We start from the raw sequence: 14,135 nt of genomic DNA, 5'->3' as shown, positions 1-14,135 counted from the left end.
AAATTCAGCCAAGATTTGCACATTCTCCAGGGCCTGTTGAAGATTGTGTATACTAAACTGACAATGTGCACAAATCCCTCTTCATGGAAGGAATAAATGTACATTCTCCATGAGGCCTGATGAATTTGCACAATGGCCAGTTATTATGCACATTAACCTAACCACTCAACTTACATTCCTATTAACATACATACAGCAAATCTGCAATTTACGCAGGGATTACGTTTCGGGGATCGCACCTAAAGCCCAATCACATATAAAGGACACTGGGGTTCTTTTTTCCTAGGGTCTGATCCCATTTTTTAAATAATTGCCAAACACATAAAGCTGAATGCACGCAAGTTAAATGCACATACATTGTGGGCTTACTGTAGCTATACCATTGCACGCGTGCGTGCGCGCGCACACACACACACACACATATATATATATATGCCAACCTCAACTTATTTATAAGCTGGTAAGATACTATGAAAGGATTATCTGCTTATGATAACATATATTCAGTAAGAAACTCTTTACCACCTATACTATACCTCTTGTTTTATGTATCCATGCAAGGCTGCCTCTAATGTTCTCCAATCATAGTGTATATTCATAAAAAGAAAAGAATCCAAGCAGGAGCTACCACTCGGTTCTTGCAATACACAGCAATAAGAGCCAGGAAATTCAAAGTTAGGGCTGTACACTCCCTCTCAGCTGGAAAAAGAGCAAAGCCATCTGAGTAAAGGTCAACTTTAAATTTTCTGGCTTTTGCTGGCTTGTTTCATTGGTTTTAATGCTATTTGCAGAGATTTGCAGTGGATTTTCAGCATGGTAGATACAATGCATGGTAGAAAGGGCATTAAAATCTTTGGGGTTTTTATTAAATATATATTCTCATTTATAATCAACCATATGCACGCTAAACATTATATTAATTTAAAAAAAACTTTATCCTTTTGACTTAGAAATGGCATATTACAACTGTGCTGATGTGTTTATATTGCTCTGGATATTTTGTTTATATATACTGTATACAATTAGAGATTGTAGTCTTTACTTTTTGTGCATTAGTTGTTTTACTTGCATCTCAAACAAAAAACATTTTTTCAACAGTCCCCAGCATTATAAATAAATCAAACTAAAGACCTAATGCCTTACCATCAGGTTTATGTTTTTAAAGACTTAAAATGAAATTCTATACTCAGAAGTAAACGACACTGAATTCTTTGTGACTTACTCCCAAGTAAGTATGTATAGGATTGCAACCTTAAATGCATAAGGAAAGAGGATGGAAAAGGTAGAGGAGAACCATTTGATAATTCCAGAATAAGGAGGTAAGTTGTTGAAAGCCAACTAAAGCCAAACTTATCTTCACCTATAAACCCTTAAATCTACAACATCAAGTAGTTTTAATAACATTGCTGCAGTACTGTACAACCACCTATAGCTAATGTAAGACACGCTCAATAGAAACTAGTAGCCAAGGGCAATCAGAATTTACTGCTTAACCTAGGCCATCAAATTGTTAATATGCATTGGTACGGCACATGGTCCTACTAGAGTATATTGTGATATGTGTACTTACTGTTCACTTGGTAGAGAGGAATTCCTGGACATGGTCTTTGGTGACAGGTCATAGTCACTGTCTGATCTATAAAGAAATGACTCTCTGCGCTGGCTGTGCCCTGGAAAAGTGGTATGGAGCACAAGTCCCGAAGAAGAGCCTGCCTGAGGGTCCAGTGGGCTGCGACCTGGTGAGGGGCCATTTTCCACATCAAAGCTGTGAAGAAAGCAAGCATGGCTGTTACAGGATAGCATATTCTTCATCTTAGATCATTACTTTATTTAATGTGTTCAAATACAAACAATATCATTCACTCCTTCATGTTGCAACAGGGAAATGGGAAATGGAGATGCAGAAATGCAAAGCCATCAGAACAATATTTTCCATGGGTGGCTGCCTTTGTCATTTTACTACCATTTAGTTTTCATTTTGTTAACAGCATCTCTTGTTAAAATCGTCCCACCATGCATTGCACACCATCATCTGCCTTTCCCAAACATTCTCTTCATGCATCGTCTCCCCTAAAGCTCTCTGAGAAATCTATACATCCTTTATGTGAGCTTAAAGCCACCTTTGAATGACCTTTGAGAGCACTCACTGTGGACACAGAGAAAAGCAAATGAGATGTCAAAATGAAGAACACACAAGATTTGCAGTCAAATAGCAATTCTGTAAATTTATCTCCCAGATGAGAGAAATAACAACAACAATAACAACAAATGCAAAATCAACCAAACAAAGGTGATTTCAGAAAACCTGCACTCAATTAGAAGCCACGGAAGCCACATCAGACATTCGGCTTCCGAAAAACGTTCGCAAACTGGAAGACTCACTTCCGGGTTTGTGGCATTCAGGAACTGATTTGTTTGGGAACCAAGCTGTTCGACAACCAAGGTACCACTGTACAATGCTTCCTTATACAGTGGTTCTTCCAGAACAGTAGGCATAATCACACCATGTGGCAGTAAGCTATTTGTGGCCTATGTGAAAAGTATTCTCTTTTGTCTTCTCTGAAGATCCTAGAAATTAACTGCACTGCAAGATATACACCTGGACAAAACATGCATTTACTGAAGAATGCTGCTATATACAGAATCCTCAGAGCTCCAACCCTTACTCCAGAGTATAATGGATGGAGCCATTGCTACAAGAGCTCAGACAGCCTATCCATCAATTCCGCCAATCTCTTTTCATAGGCTTGACATCAATGTCTTTATTTATTGTTCCCTCGATGACAGAAGTGTAAGGGCTCCCTCACCCAAATCCCCTTTCTCCTCTAACCTCTCTCTGGAGGGTACCAACCTCTTAACTTTGTTCCCCTAAACTGCAAGCAGGATAGAATGCATCCCAACAATCCTCTCCTCTCAGCTTTTCCTCTTCCTACTTCTTCATTAAGCCCATGCCTCCCACGAAGCATTTCTGCTTTATTGCTGCATGATGGGAGGAGAGCTGCACTGATCAGCCTGATCTGGTTTATTGTCAGCGGAGGCTCCTGCAAAGACTTACACAGACACAACACTATTCATGTTTCCTCCTCGCAGATGTACTGGAAATATTGGGGGGGGGGGGGATATTTTAGGAGAAATGCGTACTAAAATGTGTAGAATTTAAATGCTGGTCTTTCATGTGTTCTTTAAAAAAGTTTTTTTACACACAAAACAAAATAGAACTGACCTGTGATACATTTCCAGTGAAACTGAAAGAGGACAAACTCAGGCTGATCTGAGCAGCAGCCCTTGTGTTCATGGTTTACTGTTTAGAATATGAGCCAGCCTACTAGTCTCGAATGTTTCCAGATGTGAGCTGATTAAAAATTGAATATGCTGAATCATTTGCAAGGGGATGCTAAAAATGTTCATTCACACTGGAGAAAATAGTCTCATTAATCCACCACGAAGAGATACACACACACAATGCTGCCATTTGTGATGCCTGATATCATACTTTGAATTTATACTGTGGAACTCTTGCGATGTCTTTTTCACAGGCCGTGAAACTTATTTTGGCTCATTACTCAATAGGGGAGATAAACGGCTTGAACTATAGTAACTTAGTTGACTAACTCAGTTGATTCATTAGTGTGTGTGTGGGGGGGAGAGTTAATAATTTTTGTTTTCAAAACACGGTGTCTAACATTGCTGTTCTGAAGTCCTTATTTTGGAACTGATAAGGACTACATCCTCCTATTTTCTTCTCAATATCAAGATACTCCTACCCTAATTACTGTTGAACAGATAAAAGTCATGCAGTATGAGATGCAATTAGTGCCTTAAGCTGTTTACATGTTCTGCACTTGAACTGTGTCTTGTGATAGCTAAAAGCAAGCAAGCTGAACACGAGAAAGTTGGAAAACATCTAATTTTCCTTGCGTAGTCATGTAGTTGGTTGTTTGCCATGGGCACCTTTGCAAACCAGAGAAACTGCTGTGGGTATCACGTGTTGCAGAACTCTCCCCTCCCCAGCTGTAACCCCCTGAAATTGCCCTCGCACCATGATTAATCTTGAGAAGAGTGTTCTTTCAGCTAAAGAAGCCTTCTTTCATGCCTAACTTCAATGGGGAGATGTCAGCACTAAAGAACACCTCTGTAGGAACAGATGCACTTACAGGTGCCATATTAGTGGATGGTGATATTGAATGGGGAAAGTATTCTCCTGTACCATAGTTTCCTGACTAGTACCTTCTTTTTCTGCACGGTTTTTAGGTTATACAGTTCCAGGTACGCAGGTACGTTTATGCACCATGAAACATTCCTTTGCACTTTCCATGAAGTGGTGGCGAAGGATTCCCCCCCCCCCCTTTTAATTATGTTTTGGTGTGTGAGGATTTATGCTCTATTGAGAAACTGCACTGCAATATCCTTGCGGTTTTTCATGTGAAAGAGAGAACACTTTAAAATATATATAAAGTGGTACCTTGGGTAACATACGCTTCAGGTTACAGACTCCGCTAATCCAGAAATAGTACCTCGGGTTATGAACTTTGCTTCAGGATGAGAACAGAAATCGTGCGGTGGCGGTGCGGCAGCAGCGGGAGGCCCCATTAGCTAAAGTGGTGCTTCAGGTTAAGAACAGTTTCAGGTTAAGAACAGACCTCCAGAACGAATTAAGTACGTAACCAGGGGTACCACTGTATACATGTATATAGAGAGGGAAACCAGTGCAGAGATTACCATATTTAGTATGAACTTTATGATTTCTAAAACAGAACCATCAACTTTTTGTTTAGAAAGAACTCAGAAAGTAGTAGTAAAACACTTTAAGGTAAAGGGACCCCTGACCATTAGGTCCAGTCGTAGCCGACTCTGGGGTTGCGGTGCTCATCTCGCTTTATTGGCCGAGGGAGCCAGCGTACAGCTTCCGGGTCATGTGGCCAGCATGACTAAGCCGCTTCTGGCGAACCAGAGCAGCGCACAGAAATGCCATTTACCTTCCCGCCGGAGCGGTACCTATTTATCTACTTACACTTTGATGTGCTTTCGAACTGCTAGATTGGCAGGAGCAGGGACAGAGCAACGGGAGCTCACCCCATTGCGGAGATTCGAACCGCTGACCTTCTGATCGGTAAGTTCTAGGCTCTGTGGTTTAACCCACAGAGACAGCAATCTATGAAAGTACAGGTAGAATGAACATCGTAACACCATAAAACTTGTCAATAACTAGGGATGGAGCAACAGCAGCCATCAGTGGAGGCTGGTCAATAAGGTCAAATGGGGCACTGCTCCACCAGCTTCAGCCACCCCCCAACTTCCTGCTTTCTTTCTTACAATTTAGGTCTAGTGGAGTGGCTTTAATTAATTCTGGCTCCATCTACTGTTAGTTGCTCCCTGCCTTCCACCATTGGATACCAGCCAACACTGGTAACCATGGAAAACTTCAAAAACTGCCACTTTTGTCTCAATTGCTGCCTTCAGCACACATTTAAGAAGAAAGTAGACTTGCTCACATGGCCCACACATGTTACACAAGGCACGCTTGGCAAATCCAGACCATGATCAACTCCCGCCCGGAAACCAATGTCCCCACTGTGGAAGGATGCGTGGATCCAGAATTGGCCTCCACAGCCACTTACGGACTCATTGTTAAAACCGTGTTTATGGAAGACAATCTCAAAGAAGAACTGCCTGTATATGTTCACCCAGATTCTCTTTGAGATTGGATAACCAGAACTGTGCTCCGTGTTCCAGATGAAGTTGCACCATGTATTCATCTGAGATTATGCTTACTGTTGAGAGAGAGGAAATGACAAATGCACTTGAAATTTGTTCCCACTATGCAAATCAATGCACACAGAATTTCTGGTGACTGTAATTCATTCTGTCTCCCCAGTAGTTGAATATGATTGGCAGAAAATGCTAGCAGCACATGCAAATACTATGCTTTAAAAAAATCTCCTTCTCAAACAAAATATTTATTCCTGAATTAATTCCATAGGATTACACTGCCATTGTAAAAAATAAATAAATCTGATATTAATCAGCATGCCATCTGGAAGCTTATTACTAACCCCTTTTTTTTTTAAAGGAATGTCTGAATTAAAACCAAACTGGAAAGTTCAAAATGCTTATCACTCAACTTTTAATGATTCGACTCCCTGATAACAAGTCATATTATTTTCAGATGTATATTAAGAAGCTCTAAGGTATGATGTATGTCCACATTATGTGCTTTTCCTGCCCCAGACTGAACTGATTGCTGCCCTTTGCTTTCCCTTTATAACATCAAATCACACTGCAGCTTTGATGGTGCGAAATGTTTACAAGATTGGCTAATCCCAAACAATCACTCATGTTTAATTACTACAATTCTAATGTTTTTAGAACTTCAGCTATGTTTCATATCAATCCCCAGGAATTCCACTGCTAACCTGACAGACCAACAACAAGCATCTGGGTCTAATTTGCTCAAAGAGCGTGTGGGATGAGATCTGAATCTCCGATGTGAGTCCAGCAGAGAATGTTTTCACAGCTGCAAAATCTTTGAACCCAGAAGAACTCCTAACTCATCCACTAAGACTTTCTCTTTATTATCTCTTAAGGGAAAGGGTGGGAGACGAGTTTACTATACTGGGATATTAAACATGCGTGGACAAACTCAAAATTGGTCTAAAAATCTCCAGGCAAACTTCCTGAATGCAAGACACTGCACTTCCAACATCACTTTCTGAAAGTTCGTGTAATACAGTGGTACCTCGGGTTACATACGCTTCAGGTTACAGGCTCTGCTAACCCAGAAATAGTACCTCGGGTTAAGAACTTTGCTTCAGGATGAGAACAGAAATCGTGCTCCGGCGGCGCGGCAGCAGCAGGAGGCCCCATTAGCTAAAGTGGTGCTTCAGGTTAAGAACAGTTTCAGGTTAAGAATGGACCTCCGGAACGAATTAAGTGCTTAACCCGAGGTACCACTGTACTTTTTTTTATCTTGTGAACTGCCCTGATATCTTATGATACAAGTCTAATAAATAAGTCTAATAAATAATATAATAAAATAAAATAATGAAATGAGTCTGTATAGCCACTATAGTTTCCTAATAAATTCTGCAGAAATTCTAGCTACAGCCATCCCATTTGCTTTACATTTACTCTGAAGTTGATATTTTTTTCAGGCCCATTTATTTTGCCTTTCACGGAAGTGGCTTCCTACACTGCAGGAACATTTTCAGGCCTCCTCCCCATTCAGCAATACATGAGAAACTTTCCTCCCACAAGTTCTCTGGCACATGCAGAGAACCTCAGGGAGGGGGATCAGTGTTGACTGCCAATTAGCGCTGGTAGTACGCCAAGCAAAACTTTGTGGAGCTCTGTGTGTGTATGTCTTTTTAGATAGCTAGAGATATATAAACAGTTTAGCAGGACTGCACTAGCACTCTTGTGACTCAGAACAAAGAACTTGTATATCCATAACTAGATCTTCTCACATAATTTTATTTTCCAAAAAGCAGCCGTGGGAGGCCTGATTTGGATGGGGGCTGCAAAACAGAGCAGCGGGGAACCTAATCTTTTCTCCTCGTTTCAATTCTCTGCTGCAATACATTCCCCCTTCCAAATCGCCATTAACTGCAGACAGAAAACAAAGACAGGCACCCTCTGTGGCACAAATTCTAGCTTCCAAATATTGCAATTTTTAGACTTTCAAAATCAACATACACTAAGCAAAGAAAGCTAGTATACATGCCATTACCATGTATCATGTCAGCAAGATTGTGGCTTTCTCTGGCGAATACATGTGCACACCATAATGATCAGGAACCATTCACCTAATTTGCACCAGATTAATAAGGTGGCATTTAGAAGCCCATGGCATGTAGGCAACACCTCTGTCATTTAAGAAATTCTTTCCATGGAACTCAGAATTCCATTTCAAATGTCTCCCAAGTTCTCTTAGAATTCATATTCCCAGTCTTTAGAAGGTCAGCAATGTTTAAAATATTTTCATCTTATATATCTCATTTATTGTCCCTATTTACAATCGCAAATACCATTAATGATCTACAAAAGATCTCATTTTGTAATCGTATCATGGCAGGAAAGTTACTCCATTGCAATTTATGATATTATGAGAGTACAAGGACAATTTGGGAGAACTTCATAATGATATCTCTTTCCTTTGTGGGAAAAATCAAGGTATCTTAGAAGCTTCAGTTATATCTTATTCCATGTGTATTTGTCTCTGACCTGTTTATCAGAAGCTGCTTGATTCACAATTTATTCTCCTTTTCTTACACAGTCCGTGCGAGCCAAAACAGTCACACTCAGAATGTTAACTTTTCAGGTAGAGTGTTAGCTTTTCAGCAGAGTACTCTGAAATAAGTTTATAAATTATGCTCACCATCCATTCACAAAACTAAGAAACAAAATCACATACAGAATGTCTCTAGATATTCCACTAAAACGTTATCTGTTTCATTTGAAATAGTCATTTGATTCAGACACCAGATCAATCCCTGCATGCAAATACATTCCTCTTTCTCCTCAGCAACGCATGGCACACAACATAAGGGCAATAGCATGGTTCATGTGCATTCGCAGCTTTATTTAGGCCATCTGAAAGGTCAGTGTTACTCAACTGTCATTTCTCCTGTTTTCCATACACTTTTAAATGTGTTTCACATGTAGAAACTCATCCGCTTCGTACAGATAAAAAGGTAAATAGATGTGACATCATAATGATTTCCCCCTTAACTTCTGGTTAACAGCCACATTCTTATTCACACCTTTTTGTACTTGAATTAAAACTAAATCTCAGTGTAATCAGGAAGAGGATTGAATGGTGCCAGCAATACTTAATATGATACATAGCTTGATGCAAAGTAAATAATGAGTTGAATCCAAGTAAGCTATATTTCAGTAAGTCACCTCTGAATAGGACGTAACTGGATTCAACACTATTTTCTTTCTTGTTAATTCTGAATACAGTGGTACCTTGGGTTACATACGCTTCAGGTTACAGACTCCGCTAACCCAGAAATAGTACCTCGGGTTAAGAACTTTGCTTTAGGATGAGAACAGAAATTGTGCTCCGGCAGCACCAGCAGGCCCCATTAGCTAAAGTGGTGCTTCAGGTTAAGAACAGTTTCAGGTTAAGAACGGACCTCTGGAACGAATTAAGTACTTAACCCGAGGTACCACTGTATAGAAAGAGGCAAATATAAAACCTTCTTTTAAAAAAAATCAAAATCAAGTGATTACTGTAATATAATAATGATTGTGTATTTGAAAGTATTATCCTCCTATTTCCTAGACCTGGAGTGGGGAACCTTTCTGCATTAGAGGGCCAAACTCCCTCTTGGGCAGGCTTCCAGGGGCCACATGCCTGTGCCGGGAAGGGCTAGAGGAAAAGTGGGTGGAACAAGGAATGCCCATGTTGTATTTGTACAGTAGGTTAGTTTCTACATGCATCTCTCTCTACCCTCTGTCCAGGCAAGCAAATTATTGGAGTTCAAGGACATATTTCAGCTGGGGAAGCACACTCAAGGAGGCCTGGGAAGAGGAGCTGTGGCTGAGGAGGGAGGGAACCTGTGGATAATTTTAAGGGTCAGATGGAGATGGTTGGTGGGCTGCATTTGGCTCCTGCCCCTGACCATTCTCATGCCTTTCATAGAGAGTATTAAAGTGTTGGGCGGAAACTTGAATGATAGCCTAGTGTGGCCACTCCTTAATGCCTTTTTGCTTACATTTCTGTAAACATATAAATGGCTGTACAGTGGAACCTCGGTTCCTGAACGCCTCCATTGTCGTATGTTTTGGTTCTCGAATGCCAAAAACCTGAAAGTAAATGCTTCTGTTTTCAAACATTTTTCAGAACCTGAACGTGTGACGCAGCTTCCTCTGAGTGCAAAGAAGCTCTTGCAACCAATGGGAAGCTGCACCTCAGTTTTTGAACGTTTTGGAAGCCGAACGGGCTTCTGGAACGGATTTCGTTCAAGAACCAAGGTACCACTGTATTTGTCTTTCTCACTGATAAAGGAAAGCAATGGTTGGTTTCTACAACTGTAGGATCCTTTAGATCACTACCTTTTTAAAGAACACCCCAAAGGTAACACCAGGGGTGAGCAAACTTTTTCAGCAGGGCGCTGGTCCACTGTCCCTCAGACCTTGTGGGGGGCCGGACTATATTTTTGGGGGGGATAAATTAATGAATTCCTATGCCCCACAAATAACCCAGAGATGCATTTTAAATAAAAGCACACATTCTACTCATGTAAAAACACGCTGATTCCCGGACTGTCCGCAGGCCGGACTTAGGAGGCGATTGAGCCGGATCCGGCCCCTGGGCCTTAGTTTGCCTACCCATGGGTAACACGGACAATTGTTGCTTGTTATTTTAAGGAGGCAAAATGTAACGCTGCAGTAGGCTCTCAAGATGGAGCAGTTTTGGGTAACAACTGACCTCAAAGTTAACCACTCAAAGATGAGATGATCACAAGCTTGATGGGATACTTCTGCAACCTCAGGCCTCTCCCTCTCTGCTTCATGTCCTGAGTCTGCACGGCTTCCAGCATCTGGCTCTTCTCTCTCAATCAAGCCTGTTGCTTCTTCAACATCAACCATTCTGGTTCCCTTCATCCTCAGACTTGTCCTCAGGGTCCCACCCTGGCTCTGAGCCTTCCTCCTCTAGGGCTTCCCTAGAGAGTTTTCTGGCTAGAGCTTCCCACCATTTTCCAACATCCTGCCAGTCCCTGAAATCAACTCATGCCATCATGATTTAAACTCTAAATACTGTAGAGGTGTCAATAGTGAATACTATTAATGAGTCCCATATTAGGAATCATAGCAAGCAGCTGCTATTCAGTGAGTGCCATCTACTGGAATACTGCACCCCAGTTGTAGTTCTAGTCATTGCCATCATAATTACTCAAAAAATCCACCCATCTGAAGGCAGAGGTGGGCAACTGGATGAAGTTGGCAATACTTTGTAGAACTATCTAGAGAAAACATGTTTAAATAATGGAGAAAGAGATGTACGGATCAGACTAGATTGTGACTTTTGCCTTTGTTAATATTGCTGGCTATCAGCTGCCACAAGCTCTAAGCACCAACTTGTCAGATTTTCCGTTCATGATGCCCACTAGGAAATGCCATTTCCAACACATCATCATTTGGTCTTTGAGCTCTTTATCACATTACCTTTAATTAATTTAGATTTAGAATTGATGTAGATCATTCTATAAATCACACCAGTACAGCATTGTAACTGTTATGCCATAGTAACTTGCATTTTAGCCAGATTAGGAGATTTAGTGGCAATCCTATCTTTAACCACCTTATTTAACTTGAAATACAAGAATACATTCTTGAAAGAAAGGAAGATAATAATCTTTCTATAGTCTTTGGAGATCCATATTAATCTTTATCAGACAGAATGGAAAGATAGCTCGGATCTCAGGTACAACAAATTACTACTGTGGAATATTATTTATAAAACACCATTCAAAAAGTCCAAAGACTGCTTACAATGATAAACATACATACTATTTCATAAATAAAAATGTTTTTATTATATTTTTAGAGTGGCTGGGGAATAGAGGTGGTGTCTGACCGGGACCTTGCCATTTCCCCAAATAAAACCCTGCCCCATAGTTGCCATTTGACCCATATTGTACCTGATGCTTTGCCATGTTGACTAAAAACAAAAACAAAAAAGGTGGGGTTTGGGTTTTTTTTTAATGAGGGGTGTGACTTAATCAGCAAAATGGCACAGTGAAAATAGCTAATTCCCTTCCTCCTGCGCCTTAATTTGCTAAACTTCTGGGAATTGTTGAGGGGATACAGCTGCATAACGTGTAATGGAACTATTCAGAAAGCTAGCATATGTATTTGAGGCACTGCTAGCAAAATAAGGAATTGAAAAAAATCCAAGAAGAAGAAATTGCATTCCTTATTGCTAAAGCAGAAGTTATAAAACCAGCAAAAGCAAGATAAAAGATAAAGGAAAGTTTCCCTCCCCACCTCCTACTGCCTTCTAGATGTTAACCGAAGGCATGGCAGTAGGTGGCTCTGTAGCATTACTTGTCAGCACCAAGTATTCTAAGTAGGAGGGAGGCGTGCAAGCAAAATATTACACATCTGTGTTACTGTATTAATTCACTGAAATATGCATTTTAGGAGATATCAAAGCACGACACATTGCACAAGATAAAGATACACATTGATTTGCTCCAATATTAAGGGCAAAAGAACTCGGATGTGTCATTCTGTGAAAAATGCTGTGGATTGAACACACCCACCCACCCCGAAACCACATTTTCTAGACTGTTACATAAGACCTAGACATTATTTTTTGCCTCGGCTAAAAGTGCAGAGCTTTAACTATAGAGATGCTAAAAGAAAACTTCAAGCATTATTTTTCTAAGAGAAGATCAATTTGATATTAATTGAAAGGGAGTGGAGAGAGGCAGACTAAGTTTGTCATTAGTGAAGGCTGCTTCTGCCTGCCATAAACCACCCTCCTTGCCCTGAGAGCTGAGAGGAAAACTATAAGGGGCTTTCTGGTCTTTTCAGATGGGTAGAAAAGTTGGTGTGGGGATGTATTGCTTGTGAATATTACTGTCAGCAGCTTTAGAAATATTTTGAGCACAAACCTGTGGAAAATATGGTATGTACCGTACTTTTCCATGTATAAGATGAGGTTTTCCCCCTCTAAAAATATGTTCAAAAATGTGCCTCGTCTTATACATGGATAGTGAATGGGGTGGACAGGTGATTGGCTGCAGTTGTGGTCAGAGATGATTGTTGGCTGCTAGAAGGGTTGCTTTGGATTGGCTGCTGCTTCTCTAATTGGGTTGGCGATTGGTTTCTGCAGCAAACACTGCTGTGGATTGGCTGTCGCGGCCGCGATTGGCAGCTGCTGTTCAGGGATGCACGTGATTGCCAGCAGACAGCTTTTCTCAGTCGGGCAAGAGATTTTTTGCTGGGGAAGGGTCTGTTTGCGATTTGTTATTGCTGTGGCAAGTGGGCTATTGTCAGCGTCAATGCTGCATGTGAGCGATTTTTGGCAATTTCTCCTCCTAAAGCTGTAAAACTCAAGTCAATCTCCCCCCAAAAGCTAAACAACTCTGAGCCATCTCCCCCACCCCATTTTCTTAAATTTGAGTCCCCCAAAATGGGGGTGGGTCTTATACAAGGGGGCGTCTTATAGACAGAAAAGTATGGTAAATAAAATACGGCTATATTCATAAAACCTTGAGTTACACTACGCCCCACCATGAACGAGCTGTGCAATTCCTAATTATAGCAAAAATCAAGAGCTTGGACACTTGCTTACAACTTAACAGTAGGAAGTAAGTAGCTCTGACTGTTTCCTCTAAGGAAGACTGCTGAGCAGGTATAAATTATGATTGCCAGGCTCTTCACACATACTTTTTGGTCGCAAACATTTTGATCCAGCAAGGAGTTCAGATAACTAGGAACTGGGGCCGTTTGACCAAATATCGGTTCAGAAATGCAAATACTGAAATGTAGTTGTAATTATTTTTATTAGGACCCATGGAAGGGATGCGGGGGGGGGGGGGAGGGAGTCAGGAGATTCAGAGTAATCTCAGTATTTGGATTTCGAATTGTTGTTTGGTGTGTGTTTGTGTGTGTGTGTGTATAAAAAATAAAATTATTTAAAAAGAAAGAAAGAAAGAAAGAAAATAAATGCAAATATGTTTCCATCCCCATCCCCTAAGCCTTAGCAGCATGAGTTGAGAAAGCCGTCTTCAGTTCAATAAATATCATTGCAGTTGGCCTCTTTTCTAAATCCCAAACCTGAGATAGCCACAAGATTTAAAACCTCAGGTTTCATTTAAAATTAAAGTAAATCACGGCACAAGGCCTCAGGGAAGCAGAAATGGTTGAAAATAGGTCCCAGGCTCTGCAAATTAGTTTCACAGATGAAGGGGGAAATTATCAGAATAATATTCTGGTCAACAGCCTGGTTTTCTCTGGATCTCAAGGGATTATCAAATGGGTGTTAAAACAATATGCTACTGTCCTGCTTCATGGCCTAGTTCTACATTAGTCCAGAAACGTATCATGTGCAGCCACTCTGCTTTGCAGGCATGCTCCTCCTTCAGTTGCTGGCCGTGGCACAACTAGTAATGACATGA

At 40.8% G+C, this 14,135-nt stretch overlaps 1 protein-coding gene across 4 annotated transcripts in view; it reads right to left on the bottom strand.

Moving 5' to 3' along the window:
- Positions 1-14,135, bottom strand: part of PDE4B (phosphodiesterase 4B) — a 244,211-nt gene that overhangs the window by 56,554 nt on the left and 173,522 nt on the right. For all 4 annotated transcript variants that reach the window (XM_083448044.1, XM_083448045.1, XM_083448046.1 and 1 more), the window contains one exon: positions 1,571-1,765. In XM_083448044.1, coding sequence (XP_083304170.1) covers positions 1,571-1,765 — 195 coding nt within the window. The remainder of the gene's footprint in view (positions 1-1,570; positions 1,766-14,135) is intronic.

The sequence above is a fragment of the Podarcis tiliguerta genome (assembly GCF_965153285.1).
Source record: "Podarcis tiliguerta genome assembly, chromosome: 6".
NCBI classification, from domain to species: Eukaryota; Metazoa; Chordata; class Lepidosauria; order Squamata; family Lacertidae; genus Podarcis; species Podarcis tiliguerta.
Note: the sequence above shows the minus strand (reverse complement) of the source record. Positions and strands in the feature narration are given on the sequence as shown.